The sequence below is a fragment of the Canis lupus genome, chromosome 9, assembly GCF_003254725.2.
Source record: "Canis lupus dingo isolate Sandy chromosome 9, ASM325472v2, whole genome shotgun sequence".
NCBI lineage: Eukaryota > Metazoa > Chordata > Mammalia > Carnivora > Canidae > Canis > Canis lupus.
Window position 1 is genome coordinate 17,522,778 of NC_064251.1, and position 25,167 is coordinate 17,547,944.

The 25,167-nt window shown below is 42.0% G+C and overlaps 2 protein-coding genes across 11 annotated transcripts in view; both read left to right on the plus strand.

Moving 5' to 3' along the window:
• The window catches only part of LOC112652896 (uncharacterized), a 110,304-nt gene extending 93,508 nt beyond the window's left edge, over positions 1 to 16,796 (plus strand). For both annotated transcript variants that reach the window (XM_049114662.1, XM_049114663.1), the window contains 7 exons: positions 11,553 to 11,606; positions 12,568 to 12,621; positions 13,463 to 13,567; positions 14,097 to 14,150; positions 15,523 to 15,577; positions 15,659 to 15,801; positions 15,905 to 16,796. In XM_049114662.1, the coding sequence (XP_048970619.1) occupies positions 11,553 to 11,606; positions 12,568 to 12,621; positions 13,463 to 13,567; positions 14,097 to 14,150; positions 15,523 to 15,577; positions 15,659 to 15,801; positions 15,905 to 16,044 (605 nt within the window). In that variant the 3' untranslated portion in view covers positions 16,045 to 16,796. The remainder of the gene's footprint in view (positions 1 to 11,552; positions 11,607 to 12,567; positions 12,622 to 13,462; positions 13,568 to 14,096; positions 14,151 to 15,522; positions 15,578 to 15,658; positions 15,802 to 15,904) is intronic.
• A 2,418-nt stretch (positions 16,797 to 19,214) lies between these two features.
• The window catches only part of LOC112652888 (leucine-rich repeat-containing protein 37A-like), a 59,832-nt gene continuing 53,879 nt past the window's right edge, over positions 19,215 to 25,167 (plus strand). For 4 of the 9 annotated variants that reach the window (XM_035721186.2, XM_035721187.2, XM_049114649.1 and 1 more), the window contains exon 1: positions 19,216 to 19,391. The gene's annotated coding sequence lies outside the window, so the exon portion shown is untranslated. Of the gene's footprint in view, positions 19,392 to 21,283; positions 21,428 to 22,338; positions 22,420 to 24,081; positions 24,433 to 25,167 lie in introns of those variants that run through there. The other 5 variants (XM_035721188.2, XM_035721189.2, XR_007413170.1 and 2 more) reach the window with 4 other exon arrangements.

Genomic DNA, 25,167 nt, shown 5'->3' on the forward strand with positions numbered 1-25,167 from the left:
GCGGGGCAGGAGCAGCTCGGTGGGCTCGGGCAGAGGAAGAGGCTCCGTGCGGAGGGGCCTGCGCGGTTCCAGGAGCAGCTCGGAGGGGCTCGGGCGGCAGCTCCGCGGAGGGGGCTGCGGGGCAGGAGCGCGAATCCACCAGCGCAGGCTCCGGAGCACAGGGCGCCGGGACACAGCCCAGGATCCCGCCTCCCCCGGGACAGGCAGAGGCCGGGAGGGCCCAGGACAGCGAGGACGCTCCTGCCCCGAGCTGAGCAGATCAGCGGCCCCGCCCCAGAGCCTCCAGGCCCTGCAGACGGAGAGCTCCGGAGCTGAATCCAGGTTTCCAGAGCTGCCCCGCCACTGGGGCTGTTCCTCCTGCGGCCTCACGGGGTAAACAACCCCCACTGAGCCCTGCACCAGGCAGGGGCACAGCAGCTCCCCCAACTGCTAACACCTGAAAATCAGCACAACAGGCCCCTCCCCCAGAAGATCAGCTAGACGGACAACTTCCAGGAGAAGCCAAGGGACTTAAAGTACACAGAATCAGAAGATACTCCCCGGTGGTTCTTTTTTTTGTTTTGTTTTTGTTTTTGTTTTGTTTTGCTTTTTGTTTCCTTCCCCCACCCCCTTTTTTTCTCCTTTCTTTTTCTTCTTTTTTTTTTCGTTCTTTTTTTCTTCCCCTTTTTTTTCTCTTTCTCTTTTCTTTCCTTCTTTCTTTCCTCTCTTTTTCTCTTTTTCCCAATACAACTTGCTTTTGGCCACTCTGCACTGAGCAAAATGACTAGAAGGAAAACCTCACCTCAAAAGAAAGAATCAGAAACAGTCCTCTCTCCCACAGAGTTACAAAATCTGGATTACAATTCAATGTCAGAAAGCCAATTCAGAAGCACTATTATACAGCTACTGGTGGCTCTAGAAAAAAGCATAAAGGACTCAAGAGACTTCATGACTGCAGAATTTAGAGCTAATCAGGCAGAAATTAAAAATCAATTGAATGACATGCAATCCAAACTAGAAGTCCTAACGACGAGGGTTAACGAGGTGGAAGAACGAGTGAGTGACATAGAAGACAAGTTGATAGCAAAGAGGGAAACTGAGAAAAAAAGAGACAGACAATTAAAAGACCATGAGGATAGATTAAGGGAAATAAACGACAGCCTGAGGAAGAAAAACCTACGTTTAATTGGGGTTCCCGAGGGCGCCGAAAGGGACAGAGGGCCAGAATATGTATTTGAACAAATTCTAGCTGAAAACTTTCCTAATCTGGGAAGGGAAACAGGCATTCAGATCCAGGAAATAGAGGGATCCCCCCCTAAAATCAATAAAAACCGTTCAACACCTCGACATTTAATTGTGAAGCTTGCAAATTCCAAAGATAAGGAGAAGATCCTTAAAGCAGCAAGAGACAAGAAATCCCTGACTTTTATGGGGAGGAGTATTAGGGTAACAGCAGACCTCTCCACAGAGACCTGGCAGGCCAGAAAGGGCTGGCAGGATATATTCAGGGTCCTAAATGACAAGAACATGCAACCAAGAATACTTTATCCAGCAAGGCTCTCATTCAAAATGGAAGGAGAGATAAAGAGCTTCCAAGACAGGCAGCAACTGAAAGAATATGTGACCTCCAACCAGCTCTGCAAGAAATTTTAAGGGGGACTCTTAAAATTCCCCTTTAAGAAGAAGTTCAGTGGAACAGTCCACAAAAACAAAGACTGAATAGATATCATGATGACACTAAACTCATATCTCTAAATAGTAACTCTGAACGTGAACGGGCTTAATGACCCCATCAAAAGGCGCAGGGTTTCAGACTGGATAAAAAAGCAGGACCCATCTATTTGCTGTCTACAAGAGACTCATTTTAGACAGAAGAACACCTACAGCCTGAAAATAAAAGGTTGGAGAACCATTTACCATTCGAATGGTCCTCAAAAGAAAGCAGGGGTAGCCATCCTTATATCAGATAAACTAAAATTTACCCCAAAGACTGTAGTGAGAGATGAAGAGGGACACTATATCATACTTAAAGGATCTATTCAACAAGAGGACTTAACAATCCTCAATATATATGCCCCGAATGTGGGAGCTGCCAAATATATCAATCAATTATTAACCAAAGTGAAGAAATACTTAGATAATAATACACTTATACTTGGTGACTTCAATCTAGCTCTTTCTATACTCGATAGGTCTTCTAAGCACAACATCTCCAAAGAAACGAGAGCTTTAAATGATACACTGGACCAGATGGATTTCACAGATATCTACAGAACTTTACATCCAAACTCAACTGAATACACATTCTTCTCAAGCGCACATGGAACTTTCTCCAGAATAGACCACATATTGGGTCACAAATCGGGTCTGAACCGATACCAAAAGATTGGGATTGTCCCCTGCATATTCTCGGACCATAATGCCTTGAAATTAGAACTAAATCACAACAAGAAGTTTGGAAGGACCTCAAACATGTGGAGGTTAAGGACCATCCTGCTAAAAGATAAAAGGGTCAACCAGGAAATTAAGGAAGAATTAAAAAGATTCATGGAAACTAATGAGAATGAAGATACAACTGTTCAAAATCTTTGGGATGCAGCAAAAGCAGTCCTAAGGGGGAAATACATCGCAATACAAGCATCCATTCAAAAACTGGAAAGAACTCAAATACAAAAGCTAACCTTACACATAAAGGAGCTAGAGAAAAAACAGCAAATAGATCCTACACCCAAGAGAAGAAGGGAGTTAATAAAGATTCGAGCAGAACTCAACGAAATCAAGACCAGAAGAACTGTGGAACAGATCAACAGAACCAGGAGTTGGTTCTTTGAAAGAATTAATAAGATAGATAAACCATTAGCCAGCCTTATTAAAAAGAAGAGAGAGAGGACTCAAATTAATAAAATCATGAATGAGAAAGGAGAGATCACTACCAACACCAAGGAAATACAAACGATTTTAAAAACATATTATGAACAGCTATACGCCAATAAATTAGGCAATCTAGAAGAAATGGACGCATTCCTGGAAAGCCACAAACTACCAAAACTGGAACAGGAAGAAATAGAAAACCTGAACAGGCCAACAACCAGGGAGGAAATTGAAGCAGTCATCAAAAACCTCCCAAGACACAAGAGTCCAGGGCCAGATGGCTTCCCAGGGGAATTTTATCAAACGTTTAAAGAAGAAACCATACCTATTCTCCTAAAGCTGTTTGGAAAGATAGAAACAGATGGAGTACTTCCAAATTCGTTCTATGAAGCCAGCATCACCTTAATTCCAAAACCAGACAAAGACCCCACCAAAAAGGAGAATTACAGACCAATATCCCTGATGAACATGGATGCAAAAATTCTCAACAAGATACTGGCCAATAGGATCCAACAGTACATTAAGAAAATTATTCACCCTGACCAAGTAGGACTTATCCCTGGGACACAAGGCTGGTTCAACACCCGTAAAACAATCAATGTGATTCATCATATCAGCAAGAGAAAAACCAAGAACCATATGATCCTCTCATTGGATTCAGAGAAAGCATTTGACAAAATACAGCATCCATTCCTGATCAAAACTCTTCAGAGTGTAGGGATAGAGGGAACATTCCTCGACATCTTAAAAGCCATCTATGAAAAGCCCACAGCAAATATCATTCTCAATGGGGAAGCACTGGGAGCCTTTCCCCTAAGATCAGGAACAAGACAGGGATGTCCACTCTCACCACTGCTGTTCAACATAGTACTGGAAGTCCTAGCCTCAGCAATCAGACAACAAAAAGACATTAAAGGCATTCAAATTGGCAAAGAAGAAGTCAAACTCTCCCTCTTCGCCGATGACATGATACTCTACATAGAAAACCCAAAAGTCTCCACCCCAAGATTGCTAGAACTCATACAGCAATTCGGTAGCGTGGCAGGATGCAAAATCAATGCCCAGAAGTCAGTGGCATTTCTATACACTAACAATGAGACTGAAGAAAGAGAAATTAAGGAGTCCATCCCATTTACAATTGCACCCAAAAGCATAAGATACCTAGGAATAAACCTAACCAAAGATGTAAAGGATCTATACCCTCAAAACTATAGAACACTTCTGAAAGAAATTGAGGAAGACACAAAGAGATGGAAAAATATTCCATGCTCATGGATTGGCAGAATTAATATTGTGAAAATGTCAATGTTACCCAGGGCAATATACACGTTTAATGCAATCCCTATCAAAATACCATGGACTTTCTTCAGAGAGTTAGAACAAATTATTTTAAGATTTGTGTGGAATCAGAAAAGACCCGGAATAGCCAGGGGAATTTTAAAAAAGAAAACCATATCTGGGGGCATCACAATGCCAGATTTCAGGTTGTACTACAAAGCTGTGGTCATCAAGACAGTGTGGTACTGGCATAAAAACAGACACATAGATCAGTGGAACAGAATAGAGAATCCAGAAGTGGACCCTGAACTTTATGGGCAACTAATATTCGATAAAGGAGGAAAGACTATCCATTGGAAGAAAGACAGTCTCTTCAATAAATGGTGCTGGGAAAATTGGACATCCACATGCAGAAGAATGAAACTAGACCACTCTCTTTCACCATACACAAAGATAAACTCAAAATGGATGAAAGATCTAAATGTGAGACAAGATTCCATCAAAATCCTAGAGAAGAACACAGGCAACACCCTTTTTGAACTCGGCCATAGTGACTTCTTGCAAGATACATCCACGAAGGCAAAAGAAACAAAAGCAAAAATGAACTATTGGGACTTCATCAAGATAAGAAGCTTTTGCACAGCAAAGGATACAGTCAACAAAACTCAAAGACAACCTACAGAATGGGAGAAGATATTTGCAAATGACGTATCAGATAAAGGGCTAGTATCCAAGATCTATAAAGAACTTATTAAACTCAACACCAAAGAAACAAACAATTCAATCATGAAATGGACAAAAGACATGAACAGAAATCTCACAGAGGAAGACATAGACATGGCCAACATGCACATGGGAAAATGCTCTGCATCACTTGCCATCAGGGAAATACAAATCAAAACTACAATGAGATACCACCTCACACCAGTGAGAATGGGGAAAATTAACAAGGCAGGAAACAACAAATGTTGGAGAGGATGCGGAGAAAAGGGAACCCTCTTGCACTGTTGGTGGGAATGTGAACTGGTGCAGCCACTCTGGAAAACTGTGTGGAGGTTCCTCAAAGAGTTAAAAATAGACCTGCCCTAGGACCCAGCAATTGCACTATTGGGGATTTACCCCAAAGATACAAATGCAATGAAACGCCGGGACACCTGCACCCCGATGTTTATAGCAGCAATGGCCACGATAGCCAAACTGTGGAAGGAGCCTCGGTGTCCAACGAAAGATGAATGGATAAAGAAGATGTGGTTTATGTATACAATGGAATATTACTCAGCTATTAGAAATGACAAATACCCACCATTTGCTTCAACGTGGATGGAACTGGAGGGTATTATGCTGAGTGAAGTCAGTCAGTCGGAGAAGGACAAACATTATATGTTCTCATTCATTTGGGGAATATAAATAATAGTGAAAGGGAATATAAGGGAAGGGAGAAGAAATGTGTGGGAAGTGTCAGAAAGGGAGACAGAACGTAAAGACTGCTAACTCTGGGAAACGAACTAGGGGTGGTGGAAGGGGAGGAGGGCGGGGGGTGGGAGTGAATGGGTGACGGGCACTGGGTGTTATTCTGTATGTTAGTAAATTGAACACCAATAAAAAATAAATTAAAAAAAAAAACGAATAAATTTTGGATCCAAAGAAACACTGAAAACATAGATAAGTCCTATTATTTGGACTATAAAAAGTGATGGAAAAGACAAGTATTTGGGTGTAAAATAGCATGAAAAACACTCCGGAAGGATATTATTGCAGAAAAATACAAAAATAAAAGAGAAAACGTGGGAGATTATTAACTTGAGATTATTAACATTCCATAGCCATATAATAGCACTCATTCACTTTCCCAGTAAGGGCTCTTCAAACATTCAGGCTACGATATATAGAAGTTTGCCTTTTTATGACGCTATATAATGTCCCATTCCCTATTTGAGATTCCATGATCTAAAGGCCATATTCTCAGGCATCCCCCTTAATGAATTAGAAACAAACTCTGAAATATAACTAAAGGTGAATAAGGGCCGAAATGTAGTGGATCAATGAAAATATTATGCTAAGTGAGAGAAGCAAGTCACAAAAGGCCACATATTATATTATTCCATTTATATGAAATGTCCAGGATAGGCAGATCTGTATTACTGCATATTAATATTTCTGTTTGGATTTCAGAAACTATCTCCTCATATAATATATTGACCCTTAATAGTTCCTGACATTTCCCCTGATACATAAATTAGTGATTGCCTTGGATTGAGGTTGGGGCAGTAGGTGAGAGTTACAAACTATAGTATGAGATTTCTTTTTTTCCTAATGAGGTTTCTTTTCGGGATGATGAAAATGTTCTAAAATTAGATCATGGTGATAGTTGCAGGATTCTGTGCATATCTCAAAAATGTGCATTTATATACTTTAAATGAGTGAATTATTTGGTATGTGAATTATATCTCTTTTTTGTATAGTTTTTTTTTATTGGAGTTCAGTTTGCCAACATATAGCATAACACCCAGTGCTCATCCCATCAAGTGCTCCCCTCAGTGCCCAAATTATATCTCAACAAATTTTTTAAAAAATGTATAATGGCCTGCTGTATACTTTTAGAAGAAAATAAAGAAGAAAAATAATATGAAGCTTCTATTTAAATATTGTCATCTACAATTAGACAAAAAATATTCTATGCAAATGCAATGACTTAGTTGTTTTTTGTCTAATAAAGAAAAATAAATCTGAGATCCTATAGTATCCCAAATTTCTGAGTTAATTCTATCTTTGTAATATCCTTTCATGTTAATGTCTTTAAATATTGATTTAAAAATATACAGAATCTCTACATTTTTAAAAAAACTATCTCAAGCTAATCACTGAAGTGATTATTAATTTACTTACATAGAATAAAGGAGTAAGAAACTCTGTGTCAAAGAAAAGTCAGATCCACATGCAGAAGAATGACACTAGACCATTCTCTTACACCATACACAAAGATAAACTCAAAATGGATGAAAGATCTAAATGTGAGACAAGATTCCATCAAAATCCTAGAGGAGAACACAGGCAACACCCTTTTTGAACTTGGCCACAGCAACTTCTTGCAAGATACATCCATGAAGGCAAGAGAAACAAAAGCAAAAATGAATTATTGGGACTTCATCAAGATAAAAAGCTTCTGCACAGCAAAAGAAACAGTCAACAAAACTAAAAGACAACCTACAGAATGGGAGAAAATATTTTCAAATGACCTATCAGATAAAGGGCTAGTATCCAAGATCTATAAAGAACTTCTTAAACTCAACAGCAAAGAAACCAACAATCCATTCATGAAATGGGCAAAAGACATGAACAGAAATCCCACAGAGAAAGACATGGACATGGCCAACAAGCACATGAGGAAATGCTCCGCATACCTTGCCATCAGGGAAATAGAAATCAAAACCACAATGAGATACCACCTCACACCCGTGAGAATGGGGAAAATTAACACGACAGGAAACAAATGTTGGAGAGGATGTGGAGAAAGGGGAACCCTCTTGCACTGTTGGTGGGAATGTGAACTGGTGCAACCACTCTGGAAAACTGTGTGGCGGTTCCTCAAAGAGTTAAATATAGATCTGCCCTACAACACAACAATTGCACTGCTGGGGATTTACCCCAAAGATACAGATGCAATGAAACGCCGGGACCCCTGCACCCCAATGTTTATAGCAGCAATGTCCACAATAGCCAAACTGTGGAAGGAGCCTCGGTGTCCATCGAAAGATGAATGGATAAAGATGTGGTATATGTATACAATGGAGTTTAACTCAAGCCATTAGAAACGACAAATACCCACCATTTGCTTTGACATGGATGGACATGGAGAGTATTATGCTGAGTGAAATAAGTCAATTGGAAAAGGACAAACATTATATGGTCTCATTCATTTGGGGAATATAAAAATTAGTGAGGGGGAATAAAGGGAAAGGAGAGAAAATGAATGAAAATATCAGAGAGGGTGACAAAACATGAGAGACCCCTAATTCTGGGAAATGAACAAGGGGTAGTGGAAGTGGGGGAGGTGGGCGGGGGTTGGGGTGATTGGGTGATGGGCTGAAGGGGGCACTTGGCAGGATGAGCACTGGGTGTTATGCTATATGTTGGCAAATTGAACTCCAATAAAAAAATAAAAATAAAAAAAAGAAAAGTCAGGTTATTAGCTTATTAGCTCATTACACAGTATTAGCTTATTACACAGGAAGATCAATTGTAACAGCTAAATGCAAATATTGATATGTAACACACAAATTGTAAATCCTGTTCCTTATGCTTGGTGTAAACAGTAGAGTTTTCAAATGCATAGGAGTCATGAAGCTGACTCTATGGAATATGGTGAATAATTTTATATCTCATCCTTAACTGCCAGAGGTTTAATTTGCTACAGTTCAATGAATCAAAGCTCTAGTAATATTTTAGAACTTCTGGCTCATGGTAGGGATGAATATAGGATAAAATATTAGAGTATACATATATTGCTTTATTTTTTAATTTCATATTGCTAATGAGTGTCAGTGTTATATCTGTGTTTGACTTACATGTGTTTCTTAACAGATAATGGAAAGGTTAAATGAAAAAGTTAATGGATGCATTGAAAGCTTTTTCTAGTGAGTGGCAAGTTACTGTAAAATTGTACTATTTTATTTTTAAAATGATAGGGGGAAAAAAAACAAAAAAAATAAAATGATAGGGGGAAAAAGAACAGAGAGGCAAACCAAAAAACAGACTCTTTTTTAAAAAGATTTTATTTATTTATTCATGAGAAACACAGAGAAGGAGAGAGAGAGAGAGAGAGACAGAGAGAGGCAGAGACACAAGCAGAGGGAGAAGCAGGCTCCACACAGGGAGCCGGATGTGGGACTCGATCCTGGGACTCCAGGATCACGCCCTGAGCCAAAGGCAGACGCTAAACTGCTGAGCCACCCAGGGATCCCCCCAAAACAGACTCTTAACTATAGAGAACACATTGATGGGGGCTAAGGAGTGCACTTATTGTGATGAGCCTCGGGTGTTACATGAAAGTGTTGAATCACTATATTTTTCACGAGTCTAATATTACACTACATGTTAACTGACTGAAATTAAAATAAAAAGATAAAAAAGTACCATTTAAAAAATATCTTTTCAGGGGATCCCTGGGTGGCTCAGCGGTTTAGCGCCTGCATTTGACCCGGGGCATAATCCTGGAGTCCCGGTATCGAGTCCCGTATCCGGCTCCTGGCATGGAGCCTGCTTCTCCCCCTGCCTGTGTTTCTGCCCTTCTCTCTCTCTCTCTATGTCTATCAAGAATAAATAAATAAATAAAATCTTTAAAAATATTAAAAAAAATATATTTTTTCAACTTATCCAAACTGTTACATTTTGTCTTTATACTATGTTTCATCAAATACTTACTTTCAGAGTCCTATACTGCATTTATTTAAACAACTTAAATTTTTTTAAAGATTTATTCATTTTATTTATCCATGATAGACATAGAGAGAGAGAGAGAGAGAGAGAGGCAGAGACACAGGAGGAGGGAGAAGCAGGCTCCATGCCGGGAGCCCGACGCGGGACTCGATCCCGGAACTCCAGGATCGCACCATGGACCAAAGGTGGGCGCTAAACTGCTGAGCCACCCAGGGATCCCAACAACTTAAATTCTTTTTTTTTTTTAATTTTTATTTATTTATGATAGTTACAGAGAGAGAGAGAGGTAGAGACACAGGCAGAGGGAGAAGCAGGCTCCATGCACCGGGAGCCCGATGTGGGATTCGATCCCGGGTCTCCAGGATCGCGCCCTGGGCCAAAGGCAGGCGCCAAACCGCTGCGCCACCCAGGGATCCCCAACAACTTAAATTCTTAACACACAATTAAAATTCTGTATTTTGGTAAGAAATTTGACAGAATTTTTTTTTAATAAGACAATAATATCATTTACCTCACCAATATTCAGATAACCCCATACCTTGACAGGCATATATAGAGAAAAATCATATAATTTATAATCTTCCCACAATTCTGAGTTCCCCTGCCAGAATTATTGATTCCATTATTCAAATTTGCTAGCCAATCTCAAAGGCAAACTTATCCTCTGCTGCATTAGATGTACACAAATCCATTGCTAAGAGTATTCTCTTTTTTTAAAGATTTCACTTATTTATTTATTGTTTTGTTTTTATTGAAGTTCGATTTGCCAACATACAGTAATACCCAGTGCTCATCCCATCAAATGCCCTCCTCACCCAGTTACTCCAACCCCCCCGACAAACACTGCTTCCATAATCCTTTGTTCATTTCCCAGAGTTAGGAGTCTCTCATGGTTTCTCTCCCTCTCTAATTTTTCCTACTCAGTTCCCATCCTTTCTCTTATAAGAAATAGTGAAAGGGATTATATATTTATTTTAGAGAAAGAGAGAGATGGAGTACAGGTAGTGTGGAGGGATGGGGGAGAGGGAAAAGCAGACTCCCTGCTGAGCAGGAAGCCATATGCAGGGTTCAATCCCAGGACTCCAAGATCATGACCTGAGCTGAAGGCAGATGCTTAACCAACTGAGTCCCCCAGGCACCCTGAGAGTGTTCCTTTTATGACATTAAGGACCTGTATTTTGTTTGTGGTTTCCCGGTAATTCTATGTAGTTGTATGTGTCTCATTTTGCCCATTCATTACTTCCAAGTTGAAGGTGATCATTTTTTCAAGCACTGATGTTCCTGTCTTTTGAAAGGAAAAAAGATTGATGTCAGTGATCTGCTGAAAATTCTGGGAAACATGGGGATCGAGCTCAGTGAGAAAGAATTTGTGAAGCTGCAACAAACAGTGCCAATCAACAGTGAGCCATATGAGTGCCAGAGTAGCTTTTCTGGGGAGCTGGGTTTTGGGGGTCATTGTAAGCATTTCTAGAATATTGCCTCTTTATTTCTTCTATAAGGTACTGAAATGATTAGAAAAAAAGATAAGTTCACTGACATATAGATTCAATCTAGGAGTCACCAAGCTTATCAACTGAGAATTTTGCCATCAGAGTTGATGCAGATCATAATATTGCTACCCATTCCTGTTCCTGAGCAGCCTAAAGGAAAGGAAGGGAAGAAAAAGAAGGAAACTGAGGGCAGTGAGAGATTAGGAAAAAGAAAAAAAGAGAGAAGGAACATAAAGATGTAGTGATTTTTTTTTCTGATGGGAGTCTTCCCATCAGTCTTCTTGGTTGCTGAACACTATATACATTTTTGTCACCAAGACTATTTTCTTTTTCCCAAAATAATTTTTACTTGATGGAAAGATGGAACAGATTTCCTAAGGAAAGAGTAAAAGACTTTCTTTCTAGAATTACCCAAGTTTTCCAGTAGCTCTGTAACTGTCCATGTTCTCTTCCTTCGGATATAAATTGTGCTTTTTCTGTTTTTTTTTTTTTTAATAGCTGCTGGAAAAGTGTATCAGAACACATTGTTGGATGGTGTGAAGTCTATAAAAGGTATTTAAGAACCATGATTAGCAGAAAAGTCTGCTAAATGTCAACACAAATATCAACACAAAAATTTTTACTACCAGATTTTGAATCATGTTTACATTTTTATTGAGATTTTTTTATTTTATTACATTCACCACACAGTACTTTTACATAATCGCCCATGTTACAGCATTGCAAGGAATCCATTGTCTCTTGAATGGATTTGAAATCTAATTTATACAACAAACTAGAGAATATCATAGGCCGTTTTTTCCTGGAAATTTGCCCAACGATGATACAAAGGATTTTGGAGTGATCTTTAGTATAATTTTATTACATGAATTAAGTTATTTTCTATAAAATGTTCTTTCCCAAAGACCAGTTAGCAACAACAGTAGCAACAACAATTTTAGAAAAGAAGCATAGTATATTGACCAAGAAGCTTTTTTACTTTCTCTTCCTATCAGTCCTTAGAAAAAGAGACAAGAAGGAAAAGTAGGAAGGGGAAGAAAAAAGGTTACAGGTTTTGCTGACAGTCGTCTCCTGCAGGTGGTAGTCAGCCATCTGACATCCCAGACCCTTGGAATAATGGCAGCCACCAACATTCCTTGAAGAATTTTGTGGTGAATGTGTTGTCCATGACACTCTTCCCTCTGAGAGCAAATGAATCACTTTTATCATCTTTTAATCATTAATACATTTTTGTGTATTGTAATAGCAAAACACTGATGATCTGAAACTTGAACTATCACTCTCATCTGATGCCTTGACTTTGTTTTGGGGACAGACATGCATAGTATTCTGTCTGTATTCACCATGGGGACAATCCTACCATTGGTATTCTTTTGGCCCCTTTAACAGATGAGTATTACTTAATATTGCAAATAATAACTTTATTTTTTGTCTCACAGTCTATCTCTTTTTTTATTTTATATATTTTTTTATTTTTTTATTTTTATCATCCTGTTTTTTTTTCTTCTTACAGCATATGGGAGAATTATAATGAAAACGTTGTTTGATGGATTGAAAGCTTCTGCAGGTCAGTAGGAAATTATATAAAACCAAGATCCTCAGGCTTTATGTAGTAGTTTAGTTTTAAATATTTTCTACTATTTTATTACTGATTTGTAAATATTAGCTTTCAACCTTTTCTAATAATATTTGCTGCTCATGTCCCATAATTTGCCTTTTTATATAGTAACCAAATCTATAACTTACCAACAACTTCTAAACTTTCTGGAGTTTTTAGACTAACAATATTTATTAATTAACACTAGATTCCCAAATCAGGATATATCAAGCAACAAGATAAAGCTTTTTTATTGTCAGTATTAGAGCAAATAACATTTTATTTTTTTATTTATTTTTTAAAAGATGTTTTATTTATTTATTCATGAGAGACACAGAGAGAGAGAGATGCATAGACACAGGCAGAGGGAGAAGCAGGCTCCATGCAGGGAGCCCGACGTGGGACTTGATCCCAGGTCTCCAGGATCACACTCCGGGCTGCAGGCGGTGCTAAACTGCTGCGCCACCGGGGCTGCCCAAGAGCAAATAACATTTTAGAAAAAAATTTTTAAATGCATAATACTCTGGTAAGGTGTGTAAATGAATTGATGTTGATAACCAGATAGTTATTCAGATAAAATTTATTCTCTTCTACTTTCACTCCTTGTCCAGTTAGGAAATCATACTTTTCAGTATCTTTATCTTTAAATTTGATATATGATCCTTCTTAATTCTGTATAGATATAGATGTATATATCTTATTGTATCTTTGAACTTCCACAAATTAAGAAGAAACATGTGTAATATCATTAAATTATTTGAAATAATTATTCTATAAAATTATTGAATGATCACATTTCATATTTTCAAAGGACGAAAGATTAATGTGCAATATCTGCCAGATTTTGTGAGCAATATATGTATTGAGCTACCAGATAAAGAACAAAAGAGACTGCTAAACAAACTTCCAGTTGATGGTGAGCCATAAAGATACCTTAATTGCCATCTAGAATACTTAGCTTTATGGTATGATGGGAGAAGTTTTTAAAAGTTTTTTAAAGTTCTCTTTTAGCTTTAAGAATACATTTATTTAAAGTAATTAGAAAAGGTATGTCTTAAGTTATATGGATACCCTCCTGTTCATTTTAATCCAGGCCATCAGGGGCAAAATAAATTTAATGTCATGACCTCTAGCCAAGGACAAAACCACAGGAAAGAATATGAAGAAATGTGATCTGGAGAGATTTTTTAGAAGAATTAGAGATCAAAGAAGAAAGAAATATCAGTGTAGAGAGTCTGTTAACAGTTCTGTCAGCTGTTTAGAATCGCATAATTCTCCCTTGAAAGTTCTCACATAGTCTCCTTTTTTTATATTTTTACTAGAGGATGAAATAACATATTTAATCAGTAAATGAAAACTCTCCCTGAAATTATGGAATATATGTATCATTTTTCTGACCATGTATATGACATTTTATCTGATATAGAGTGTGCTTTGCATTGTAGCTTCTGGGAAGATCTTTCAAGATAGATTGTTGGATGGTCTAAAGTCTTTCAAAGGTGAGTTAATGAGCAATTTGAGAGTTAACATTTTGATTTATTTCATTAGAGTTTTAACCAAGCCACCGTATTAGGAACTGATTTTTAAATGTAGTTTCTTTATTTTAACTGTGTTATTTTATGATAGAAAAATTTTTTAATCTTTATAAGTCCCACATTTTCTTATATTTTTCAAAACTTAATCTTGAAAGCATACATTGAATTCTAGATAGATACAACAAAACATGAAGAGGATGATAGGTAGTCTGAGAATTAGTTAAACAAGCAAAAAAACCAAATATATTTTTTTAAAAACCTTATTTATTCATGAGAGACACAGAGAGAGAGGCAGAGACATAAGCAGAGGAGGAAGCAGGCTCCCTGTGAGGAGCCCGATGTGGGACTCAATCCCAGGACCCCAGGATCATGACCTGAGCCAAAGGCAGACAATCACTGAACCATCCAGGCACCCCAACTTCAGAAAATTTTTAACTGAAGTCCTCTCTGGTACTGTGCCAGGTAGTTTAAAAGATAATTATATATATATATTTACTAATACAAGTAGGTTTCTGCCTTAAAATATTCACCAGAAATATCTGTGTTCATAAACTATTTTCACAACGTGGGATTAAGCAGGGTTAAGGTAATTGTCCTCTCATGGAGCCTAATGTGGAGTCGATCCCCAGACCGGGACCACGCACGCCCTGAGCCAAAGGCATTACTAAACTGCTGAGCCACCTGGGCGTGCCAACATAAGCAGTTTCTAAGACAAACGTAGTATACATTCTGATTTTTTCTATATTGTTTGTATTCAAAAATAATATTTTGTGTTTTAGTGCTGGCTGTGACCTTCCTCACTCACTCATTAGCCACAGCCTGCAGTGAGAAAGTCAGTGAGTTAGGTAACTTTGTTGCTTGGACTCGTGCATTTATTTGGTGTGAATCAACTTGTAGGATACAGCAGCTAGGAAAATAGAAACACCTCTCTCTCCTCCCCAGCGAATGATGCCTATGAGACAAAGTCCAAAGGGGACCAAAGTAAACTGCTTCTGGAGAGAGTAAGGTGCTTCTGTGTTATAGTTGCACAGTTTGTTCACTGCACGAGGGTACTTGGCCAAGGGCCCAGGTGAGCAGGATGAAAATCTTGCCTATACTCAATGCCAAGCCACATACAAAGGCCTCCCCAGAGAAATTGTGGGGCCATTATAGACAGACATGGGAAAATTCTGGAAGTGTAGCATGCATGGGATTGTTTTCAGGATCCCAGGTCTGTCATGATTTTGCTTCCTGTGATTATGGACTGAGATGTCCTAATAGGACCAGAGATACACATTAAGAGAGGCATGAGAAATGGCGTGAATCACTAATTGTCTGCATATGTGTTTCCTCCAAGGCTCTTCTTTAAGTCTCTGCTGCATAAGAGATGTTCAATCCAACGGGAGAGTCAGGTAAATCTGAGGAAGATAAAGTCCCATGGCTGGAGAGAGCAGGGGAAATGCAGAACTAACTATGTCCTTTCTGTTTTCTAGGAGGGTTTTTTCTGGAGAAGGCGGCCACTGTGGCTTTGGGACATGTACAGACCTCTCAATGCCACACGGAAGAAAAACATGGCACAGAAGCTACACGACAGGGATTCTTCTGATGAGGATGAGATTTTCAACAAGGAACCAGGGTACCTGATTGGGGACAATTTATACTTCTTTTCTAAAATGAGTTAATTATGAAAAGTTTAATTGTTCCTTTACAGAGTTAAAGGCATTCTTCTTTTTTTGCAGAGAGAAAGGTGATGCGCCAGCAGAGAAGCCTCAGGCTACAAATTCAGCTGCTGAAGACCTGGGTGAGGAGAGCGACAGTGAACTCCGAACTCCGCATGTCATCATCCTCAAGTGACCTTGTCCTGCCTCAGGCTGTCTAAAGTTTATTTTCTTTTTATTTTTATTAAAAAATTTATTTTTTTATTGGTGTTCAATTTGTCAACATATAGAATAAAACCCAGGGCTCATCCCATCAAGTGCCCCCGTCAGTGCCCGTCACCCAGTCACCCCCACAGCCTGCCCACCTCCCCTTCTACCGCCCCTAGTTCGTTTCCCAGAGTTAGGAGTTTCTTATGTTCTGTCTCCCTTTCTGATACTTCCCACTCATTTTTTTCTCCTTTCCCCTTTATTCCCTTTCACTATTATTTATATTCCCCAAATGAATGAGACCATATAATGTTTGTCCTTCTCCGACTGACTTACTTCACTCAGCATAATACCCTCCAGTTCCATCCACGTTGAAGCAAATGGTGGGTATTTGTCGTTTCTAATGGCTGAGTAATATTCCATTGTATACATAGACCACATCTTCTTTATCCATTCATCTTTTGATGGACACCGAGGCTCCTTCCACACTTTGGCTATTGTGGACATTGCTGCTAGAAACATCGGGGTGCAGGCGTCCCGGCGTTTCATTGCATCTGTATCTTTGGGGTAAATCCCCAGCAGTGCAATTGCTGGATCATAGGGCAGATCTATTTTTAACTCTTTGAGGATCCTCCACACAGTTTTCCAGAGTGGCTGAACTAGTTCACATTCCCACCATAAAGTTTATTTTCTGATATTGGCTTCTCAGCATTGCTTGTAAAATACTTATTTTTCTCATATTAAAAATGTATAAATTAATAATCAATTCTAGCCATGTGGTAAGAAATTAAAATGGAAATAAACAGGTATATACAGGTAACAGGGGCCATGGGAGAAAGGAACAGGCCTGAAGCTAGAATCCCTCGTGGGAGTCTGTACTTCCACAAGAGGCAGTGGATGCAATGATGAAAAGGATATCTACCCCTCATTTCCCCAATAAAATCAGTGTCTGAAGACCGGAAAACATATCTCCAGGTGTACAGACTATTAAATCAATTGGCAGTTTATTCTGGTGCTCTCTCCCCTGGTTCACCAAATACAAGTTATTCACAGCATGCTTGACCTGCCCATAGAAGATCATCTGTTTCTGGCCCCTCCTTTCAGATTTTTAGCGTTACCAGAATATTTGGATCACTGAGCCTAGCTCCACAGTAGGGCTAAGGCCTCTTTTTCTTCCCAAGCGCTCAAACTCATGCACAAAATATGTGCCCCGTCTTGGCAAAGGGGGTTCTTCATTCTTACAAGCTATAGATAATTCACATTGGGGTATTTTGTTTCTTTTCCTTAAAAAAAAAAAATCCCAACCCTTGGATAGCTAGCAGGGAGGGGCTGGAAGGCTAGGGTAAAGAAAAATGTGTGAGGGTGGTAATTACCCAAGACTGCCCTCCTCACGCCTTTATTTCAGAAAATATATTGGTGGTGCCACTTACCCATTCTCATGGACCACCCTACTGGCCTCTCCTGACTCCACTGAGGGTCAGATGTGTGCTACCAGGCTCTCTCCCAAAGCCACCCACCACCAAACCTACTACTGCCTTCCTCAACCAACACAGATAATGAAGTGCAATCTGTGGAAGAAGCACAACTCCCTCCACTTCTGGGATGCCAGGGTGGCTCAGATGGTTAAGCATCCATCCCTTGGTATCAGCTCTGGTCATAATGTCTTACAAGGAATGGATGCTCACCACTGTGGGGCTAGCAGTGGTGAATGTCAGGTTACTTTACCACAGCTACTTTCCATACATTCAAAGCTGCTGCTGCCACTCAAAAGGCAGTACACTTCGGGAACCCACTGCTGAAGTCACTGCAGCACTCCATGGTCCCAAGCCTTGACTGGCAACATGCAGTCCCAATATGTAGCCTGCACATCTGCTGCTGCAGAGGAGGAAAGAATGGTTTCCACCTCCTTTTCACCTCCTAGATTTCACACAGGTACATTTTGTTGGCAGAACTCTGCTGTCAAGGGAATCTGTGAAATGTGGTTTGTGGGCTTCTAGCACCTGCAAAGAAAGGGATAGAAGTGGGTAGCAAGAGCCAACCAATACTATCTAACAAATGGGTGGGTGTTAAAGTCTTTCTAAAAGGAAGGTGTTGTCTACATGGAGTAGTAACATGGTGGAGAGCTAGCTAAGTCAGAAACACAAAAGGTGTCATTTTAGCTGGGCAGCAGGTTAAGGTACCAGATACTGGATACCAATCACATGCAGTCATCCCCAGAGGTGACTGGAGAAGCACTTGGAGTTGATTCTTAGGTTGGCCTCCAGAATGTTCTCACTGGAATGAAAGCTGCATGGACTAATGGCAGTGAGGTATCTGAGAAAACATAGCCCCCATTCAAAAGGGCTGCCAGAGGAAACGGTGCCCATAGGGAAACAGAGTTTCTAAAAATGTGGCCTTATGGGGATCCCTGGGTGGCTCAGAGGTTGAGCGACTGCCTTCAGCCAAGGGTGTGATCCTGGAGTCCGGGGATTGAGTCCCACATCGGGCTTCCTGCATGAAGCCTGCTTCTCCCTCTGCCTGTGCTCTGCCTCTCTCTCTCTCTCACATGAATAAATAAATAAAATCTTTTTTTAAAAAATGTGGCCTTTGGACCTCTAAACTCAAACATCCTTGGGATGCTTATATAAAGGCTGATCCTGAAAAATAAGCAAATTAAATTTAAAAACTGATCCTGAACATCTTCCCTGTCATAAAAAAACAAACCAGGCACTACTTAAAGTTGTCCAGAAGATTTCCATAGTAATAGAATATTGCAGTGGCTCAGGGTAGAGGGTTCATCGTGAACGGAACTCAACTGGGGTAAGTACAGAGGTGACTGAGTATTGCACAGGGAGATTGAGGGACTAGGGAAGGGAATGAGTAGGGGCTCCATAGTCAGAAGTGAAAGATTACAAAAGGCAGGAAGGGGGTTAGCCCATATGGAAACTTCTGGACTTGCTAACTGGCACCTACCAAAGCTAGACTCCTACTCTCTCACAGAAGCTGGGAAACAGGGGCCCTATCTTCAGGTGGTGGCTGGAATAAGCAGCAAATTCTTTAGACAGCCTTGAGTTTCACGGGCAGGCACTTTAAGGGGGACTGGGGTCTTACTAGGGCAGTGGTCAGGAGCTGCTGAAAACTCTGTTGGCCTTTGTTCAAGGCTTCCCAGGCTTCAGGAACGTTGGCCCCGCCCCGCGGCTCCTCCCGCCCCGCCATTGGCTCCGCGGGCCGGGGGCGGGGCCGAGCGCCCAACCGCCGGGTTGGCGTCAGGCGCCTCGAGCGCAGTTTCCGGGCGTCGGTGGCGGAGAGGCCGGAGCGTCGGGTCGGAGGCTGAGAGGCTGCAGCGGCCAGGAGCGACCCCGCCCCCTCCCCGCTCGCTCTGGTGAGTCCGGGGTCAGGGGGAGGAGGGGGGAGGGGGGCGGGGTCGAGATGCGAACGGGCGGCGGGCGCGTTCCGTGGTCCCGACCCCTGGTCGCCTTTGCGCTGTCCTGCTTCAGAACCCTTTGCCTTCCCCGTTGTAAGCCCGCGCCCTACCCCCTCGGAGCCGAGCCTTCAGCCGGCACAGCCCCTGCTGACCGCCCCCTCCATCTTCTCCCGACGGGGACCCGAGCCCAGCACGTACCCCCACCCCCTCGCCCCTGGCGTCGCGTAAATGCAGCCACACTCTTGACCCCCTGGGAGTCCAGTTCCAACCCCGAGCGCAGACACATCCCTCCTCCGCCCTCTGAGGCATCACATCCTCACCCCTCAACCCCTGTGGCAATCCCGGTGCTCCACGCCAACCTCCCCTGAGCCCCACCGCTATGGCTTTCCCCTTTTCTGACCCAGCTTTCTTATCCCAGTCCCGGAAGGTCTGCTCAGCCCTAACACCCACCTCCACCCACCCTTATTCAATGCCTGCCATCCAAGCGGATGCCCTGTTGAGCTCACCCCCTTCTTGATAGCTCTGATCTCTGCCCTATCCCAAGTCTTCGATGCATCTTCTTGTCCACACCGACTCAAGCCCTCACTTCCCAGCCCACCACATGCTTTCTTTCCACCTGCAGCCATCCTGAGAACACTTCATCTTTGCTAAACTGCCCCCGACTCTTGCCGCCCCAGTTCCTACCACCCCAACCCAATCTTCTTAAAATGAGGCCTCCATGCCCCCATCTCTTCCTCTCAGCTCTGTGCCCATTCTTCCCTTAATGCGGTCCCCATCTGATCTGAAAACTTAGTGCAGTCTCTTGCCAGCCCCACCTGCTGCCCCCCAACAGCCAATCCAGGTGCTTTTTCAGAGCCGGGTAGTTACTGAGTAGCTCCATTGCTACAGGGCCTCAGATGGTAAGTAAGTGTGGAGGAGTAGAGATCTATGTCCCGTGGTTCAAGAGGTTTTCCTGAATGTCTGCTCTCCTGCACCTGTCCTCAAGGATTGTGTTTCTAGCATTCATATTATGTTACTTGTGTTGGCTGCTGCAATGGTACCTTATCATCCAAATACCTGGAAGGTGAGGGATGGCTACTCATTCAGCCTGGGACACTGGAAGCTTATCACTGCCTTTTGGACTGTAATCTGTAGAAACCCAGGGGGTTGCACTATGTGGGGTTGGCTGTGGTCACAGACCCATGCCCATGAAGGTTTTCCTGGCATTTAGAGACGACCCTCACCCGGAGCTCCTCCCAGCCAGAGCTGATTGCAGGTTAGTCCCAGTACTGAACACAGGGAACACAGTACTAGACGTGATGTTACATGTCGGGAAGAGTGTAGGTGAGTGGATCCTGGGGAAGCTGATGGCTAGGTGGGTTTGGAGGCTTTTGAATTGCTTCCTCTTTTTGTAGGTGCTGGATCGTTAAGTTTTGACCATTTTGATTGCCCTTGAACTGAGAGAGCCAAGTTCCCCCAGAGTATCTAGACATTCAGGAGGCACCCAGGCCCATTTGTTAACATTTATAATTTATAATTTCCTGGGCTTTTTGGATACACATCCCCTCTAAGTTCTGGTACCAGGCCCAAAGGGATTGGCTGTTTGACAGTAATTGTAAAGGGCCCCAAAGAGACCCATTGTCTTTGCTTGCCATTTATAGTCTCACTTCTTTGAAAATTGAATGCCTGTCTACCTTCAATATCCCTCCGTAAAAGTGCCTATCCTCTTGTCTTTCTTCCGCTTCCTGATCTCCCTCTCTCCATCTCCCTCCTCCTTCAGCTCAATAACCCTAAAAACAAACAAACAAAAAAAAACACTCTTTTAAAAACATAAAACCCTCTTCTAAAAACCCTCTTCTCCCTGTTTGAAGGGCTATGTCTGGCTTTTGTGGAAAGCAGATTCAACATATCGAAGGGAAATGAAAACGCAGACGGCAGCTTCCAGATCAACAGCCATTACTGGTGCAATGATGACAGGAGTCACTCAGAAAACATTTGCCACGAGGACTGTCAAGGTCTGGCCAGGGCTCCAGGGTGGGGAAGCTCTACTCACAAGACTTCTATTCCTATGCAAGGCCTGGGAATGTCCCCAGAGGGACTGCCCATGGAGTCCAGGAATGTTTTTGCTGAGCAGAGGACTTGACAAGTGGCTGTAGTGCCCATCCACTTAGCATATTCTTTGGTGTACGGGTTCTAGAAAAGCTCTGCATAGTTAATAGCAGAGCAGGAGCAACAGCAGCAGCCAACATTTCTTGAGAGTGTGTTATATACTAACCATTTTACCTGCAGAGCCCATTTTACCCAGTGTTTCATGTGATGGAAACTATTATGCCCACTTTTCAGATGAGCAAACTGAGACTCATAGAACCAGTGCCGAATTCCAGGCTGGTGGCCCTGAAGGCTCCACTCTAACCATCAAGTAAAAACTTTGGCCAATGTCTGATTAAAGGCCAAGTGCAAACTGCCCACCTCAGAGCCGCTCCAGGAGGCTCCATAGGTCCATGACTTGGACCTTCTCTCCTCTTTCATACTCTGATTCATATCCCGAGACTCTTCATCTGAAGAGCCTCCCTGATCAGGCAAGATATACCTTGGTCTCTATGCTGCCTGTTTTGACATCTCCTTTCCCTAGAAACCCTCAAACGTGGCATGAACTACCATCTACCCTGACTAGGAAGTATGGGGGTAAACAGTTGTCCTGTGCCTCCTGCCAGAACCCAGGCCACTCCCTATCCCCATTGTGGGGATGTCTAAATAGGCCTCTGGGAGGGAGGCTTTGCCTAATCTGGAAATACTCAGCCCCTGGGGGGTACATGCCAGCGCAGGGACAAGCCAAGGAGAGAGAGCTTGCCTCAGTCTTAGTCCTCTGTTCTCACAGGTGTGCTCGCTCTCTCTCTCTCTCTCTCTCTCTCTCTCTCCCTTCCAGATGTACTGAGCCTCAATCTTCTCTCAGCCATCAGCTGTGCAAAAAAAAGATTGTCTCTGGAGCAGGGGGTATGAAGAACTGGTGAGGAGAACACTGTGGGACTAAGTTAGCAGCCAGAGCACTGGGAAGGTTGTAGTGACAGAGAAAGGCACAGTAGGCAAGGACTAGACCCCTTTATAGCCTAGAAAAATGTGGGAGAGTGGCAGGGCTTGGAACTCTGACTTACAATACCCAGGATCTGGGTCTTTCTCTGATGTACTAAAATTATTTTAGAGGGGGCGTCTGGATGGCTCAGTCAGTTGAGCGTCCAACTCTTGATTTCCACTCAAGTCATGATCTCACAGTCATGATTCAAGCCCCATGTCAGGCTCCACACCAGCACAGAGTCTGCTTGGGATTTCCCCCTCTCCCTCTGGCCCTCACCCCGTTAGGGTGCTCGCTCTCTCTCTCTCTGTCTCTCTCTAAATAAATAAATAAATAAATAAATAAATAAATAAATAAATAAATAAATAAATAAATAAATAAATATTTGGGTGCCTGGGTGGCTCAGTGGTTGATCATCTGCCTTCAGCTCAGGTGGTGATCCCCCAGGGCCTGGGATCGAATCCCACATCAGGGAGCCTGCTTCTCCCTCTGCCCATGTTTCTGTCTCTCTCTGTGTGTCTCACATGAATAAATAAAATCTTTTAAAAAAAATAGATCTTTAAAAAATAAATAAATAAAACTCTTTTGGATGCAGTAACAAAGTAACTCAAGTGAGTTGAGGGAGCTGTATCCTGAGGGCACAAGGTGTCTCACTGAGCTTACACAGGTGCGGCTAGACCTCAGAAGGTAATGGAAGCAGAGCTGGAAAGTGTCAGCCAGCTTTTCCTGGCAAGTTTCTGCCTCCTGGTGCATTTGCTTCACTACTTTCTTGGTAGAGAGCAGCATTCTCTGCTCCACATTCCACAGCACAGACTCTGGCTGCCCCAAGTGGATGGGCTAATGTCCTGAGCAGCAACAGAGACTGCCTAGGCTTAGTCCCTGTCCAAGTGCCTGGGATAAAGAACCTGATTGGTTCAGTTTGGATGCAGATCCCTGCTTGGTTCCATCAGCTGGAGGCCTGGGAGCAATTGAGCTATACCTTCATGGTTGCCACAGGGTCCCCTCTCGCTAATTGGCAGCAACATTTTCTGTAAATGTAAATGCCCCTGTCAGCATTTGTCCACGACGGTGGACATTAGGATGTTTACTTTACTTTTCTGAGCTTCAAACCAGATATACACAGAATACAACTGGCTGTATATACAACTGGCCAGTTGACTACAACTGGCCTCCAGGCGTCTGTGAGGATGGAGGGAGTTAAGTGCCTTGCCTACTCTAGAAACACCACGCACAAGGGACACTGATGGCTATGAGGGCTGACCTGTTCTGGAGGAAGAGTCAATGGTTGCACCTGAGATTGATTATTTATTTATTTACCTTTTAATTTATTTAGTATCTTTCATCCTTCTACAATGGTGCTCTCCTACTTCAGAGGAAGAGAAGGATTTGAAAATGTGGAAGCATATCGGGTGGGGGAAGTAGAGGACAAAGACCACAGATAGGGGAAATTTAAGGGAAGAATCAGAGGGCCAGGGGGGACAAAGCAGAGAGCTAGGAATGAAGGGGATTCTGAGCACTGCTCTAAGATCTGGGTCATGTAGGTGCAGAAGGAGCTTACTGAGTGGTAAAAACAAGAACCAATCTGTTTTCTTTCCACAGGGTAGCATGGAGGTTGCACTGTGCAGGCCGGCCACTCTCCTACTGGATGACAGGATGTTTCTCGGGATGAGACAGGACACAGGGCTGCCGTAGAGTCATTCCAGAGCTCCTCTTCTCACTCAGGAATTCATTTCTCCTTCCTCTTGCCTCTGCTTCAGGTTATTTTCTTTCCTTCCCATTTACCAATAAACCTGACCATAGCCCCCAGGAATAAATGGTTTTCTCGGGCTTCCTCCTTGTACCTGTCTGGGCCCAGGCCTCTGGTTCTGACTCTCATTTGCAAACCAAGAGGACCACAATGAAGAAGTTGTTATATTTGGATAATTATTAAAGCATTCCTTGTGCAAAGAATGTGTTGATTTGTTCATTTTTAATTGTAGATATATTCCAGTACCTAATCTAAGAGTGTGGCAGGCACTAGAAGAAGGAAAATAAACCACAACTATTGTTCTTGAGGTGTTTATAAGCTACCCAGAGAAGCGGAGACATACTCAACCAATGGGTATAATAATTGAGTGGATACATACAATGAATACAATGGATAATGAGATGGGTAATAAAATCTACAATTTTTGGTTTAAAACAGTATCAGGATCCCGGTTATTCCTCCAAAGCCAACTACTTTCAGAGTAAAAGAAGATTCCGAAGAAGATAATGGTTGGGGCTAAGGGTCTTGTATATTGAGGTGGAGAAAGTAGTGCTGGCTGGGGTCAAGAGATGGTGCCAGGTGCCAATGATTTGGGGGTGCTTTCAGAGAATGGGCTAAAATCTAGATGTTTAAGAAAATAAAGGCATCTCTATTTGGGATCTGAAGGTGCTAATGCGGAGTAAAACGTGCATAAGGACAATGCAAAGACAGAAAAGGGGCAGTTGGAGGAATGTCCTGCACATAGCTAACAACACTGTTTGATTAAACTGTCCCACTTGGGCCACTGATATCCCTACTTCTGGGCCTTCACTTGGATTTCACAGACCAGTAAAACATCAACAAAGTTGGAAAAAAATTCCAACTTTTTATTTTAAAGCTCAGGTAAAAGCACTCATTAAAACTATCCTCTATCAGCAACTCTTCATAAAACATTTTTT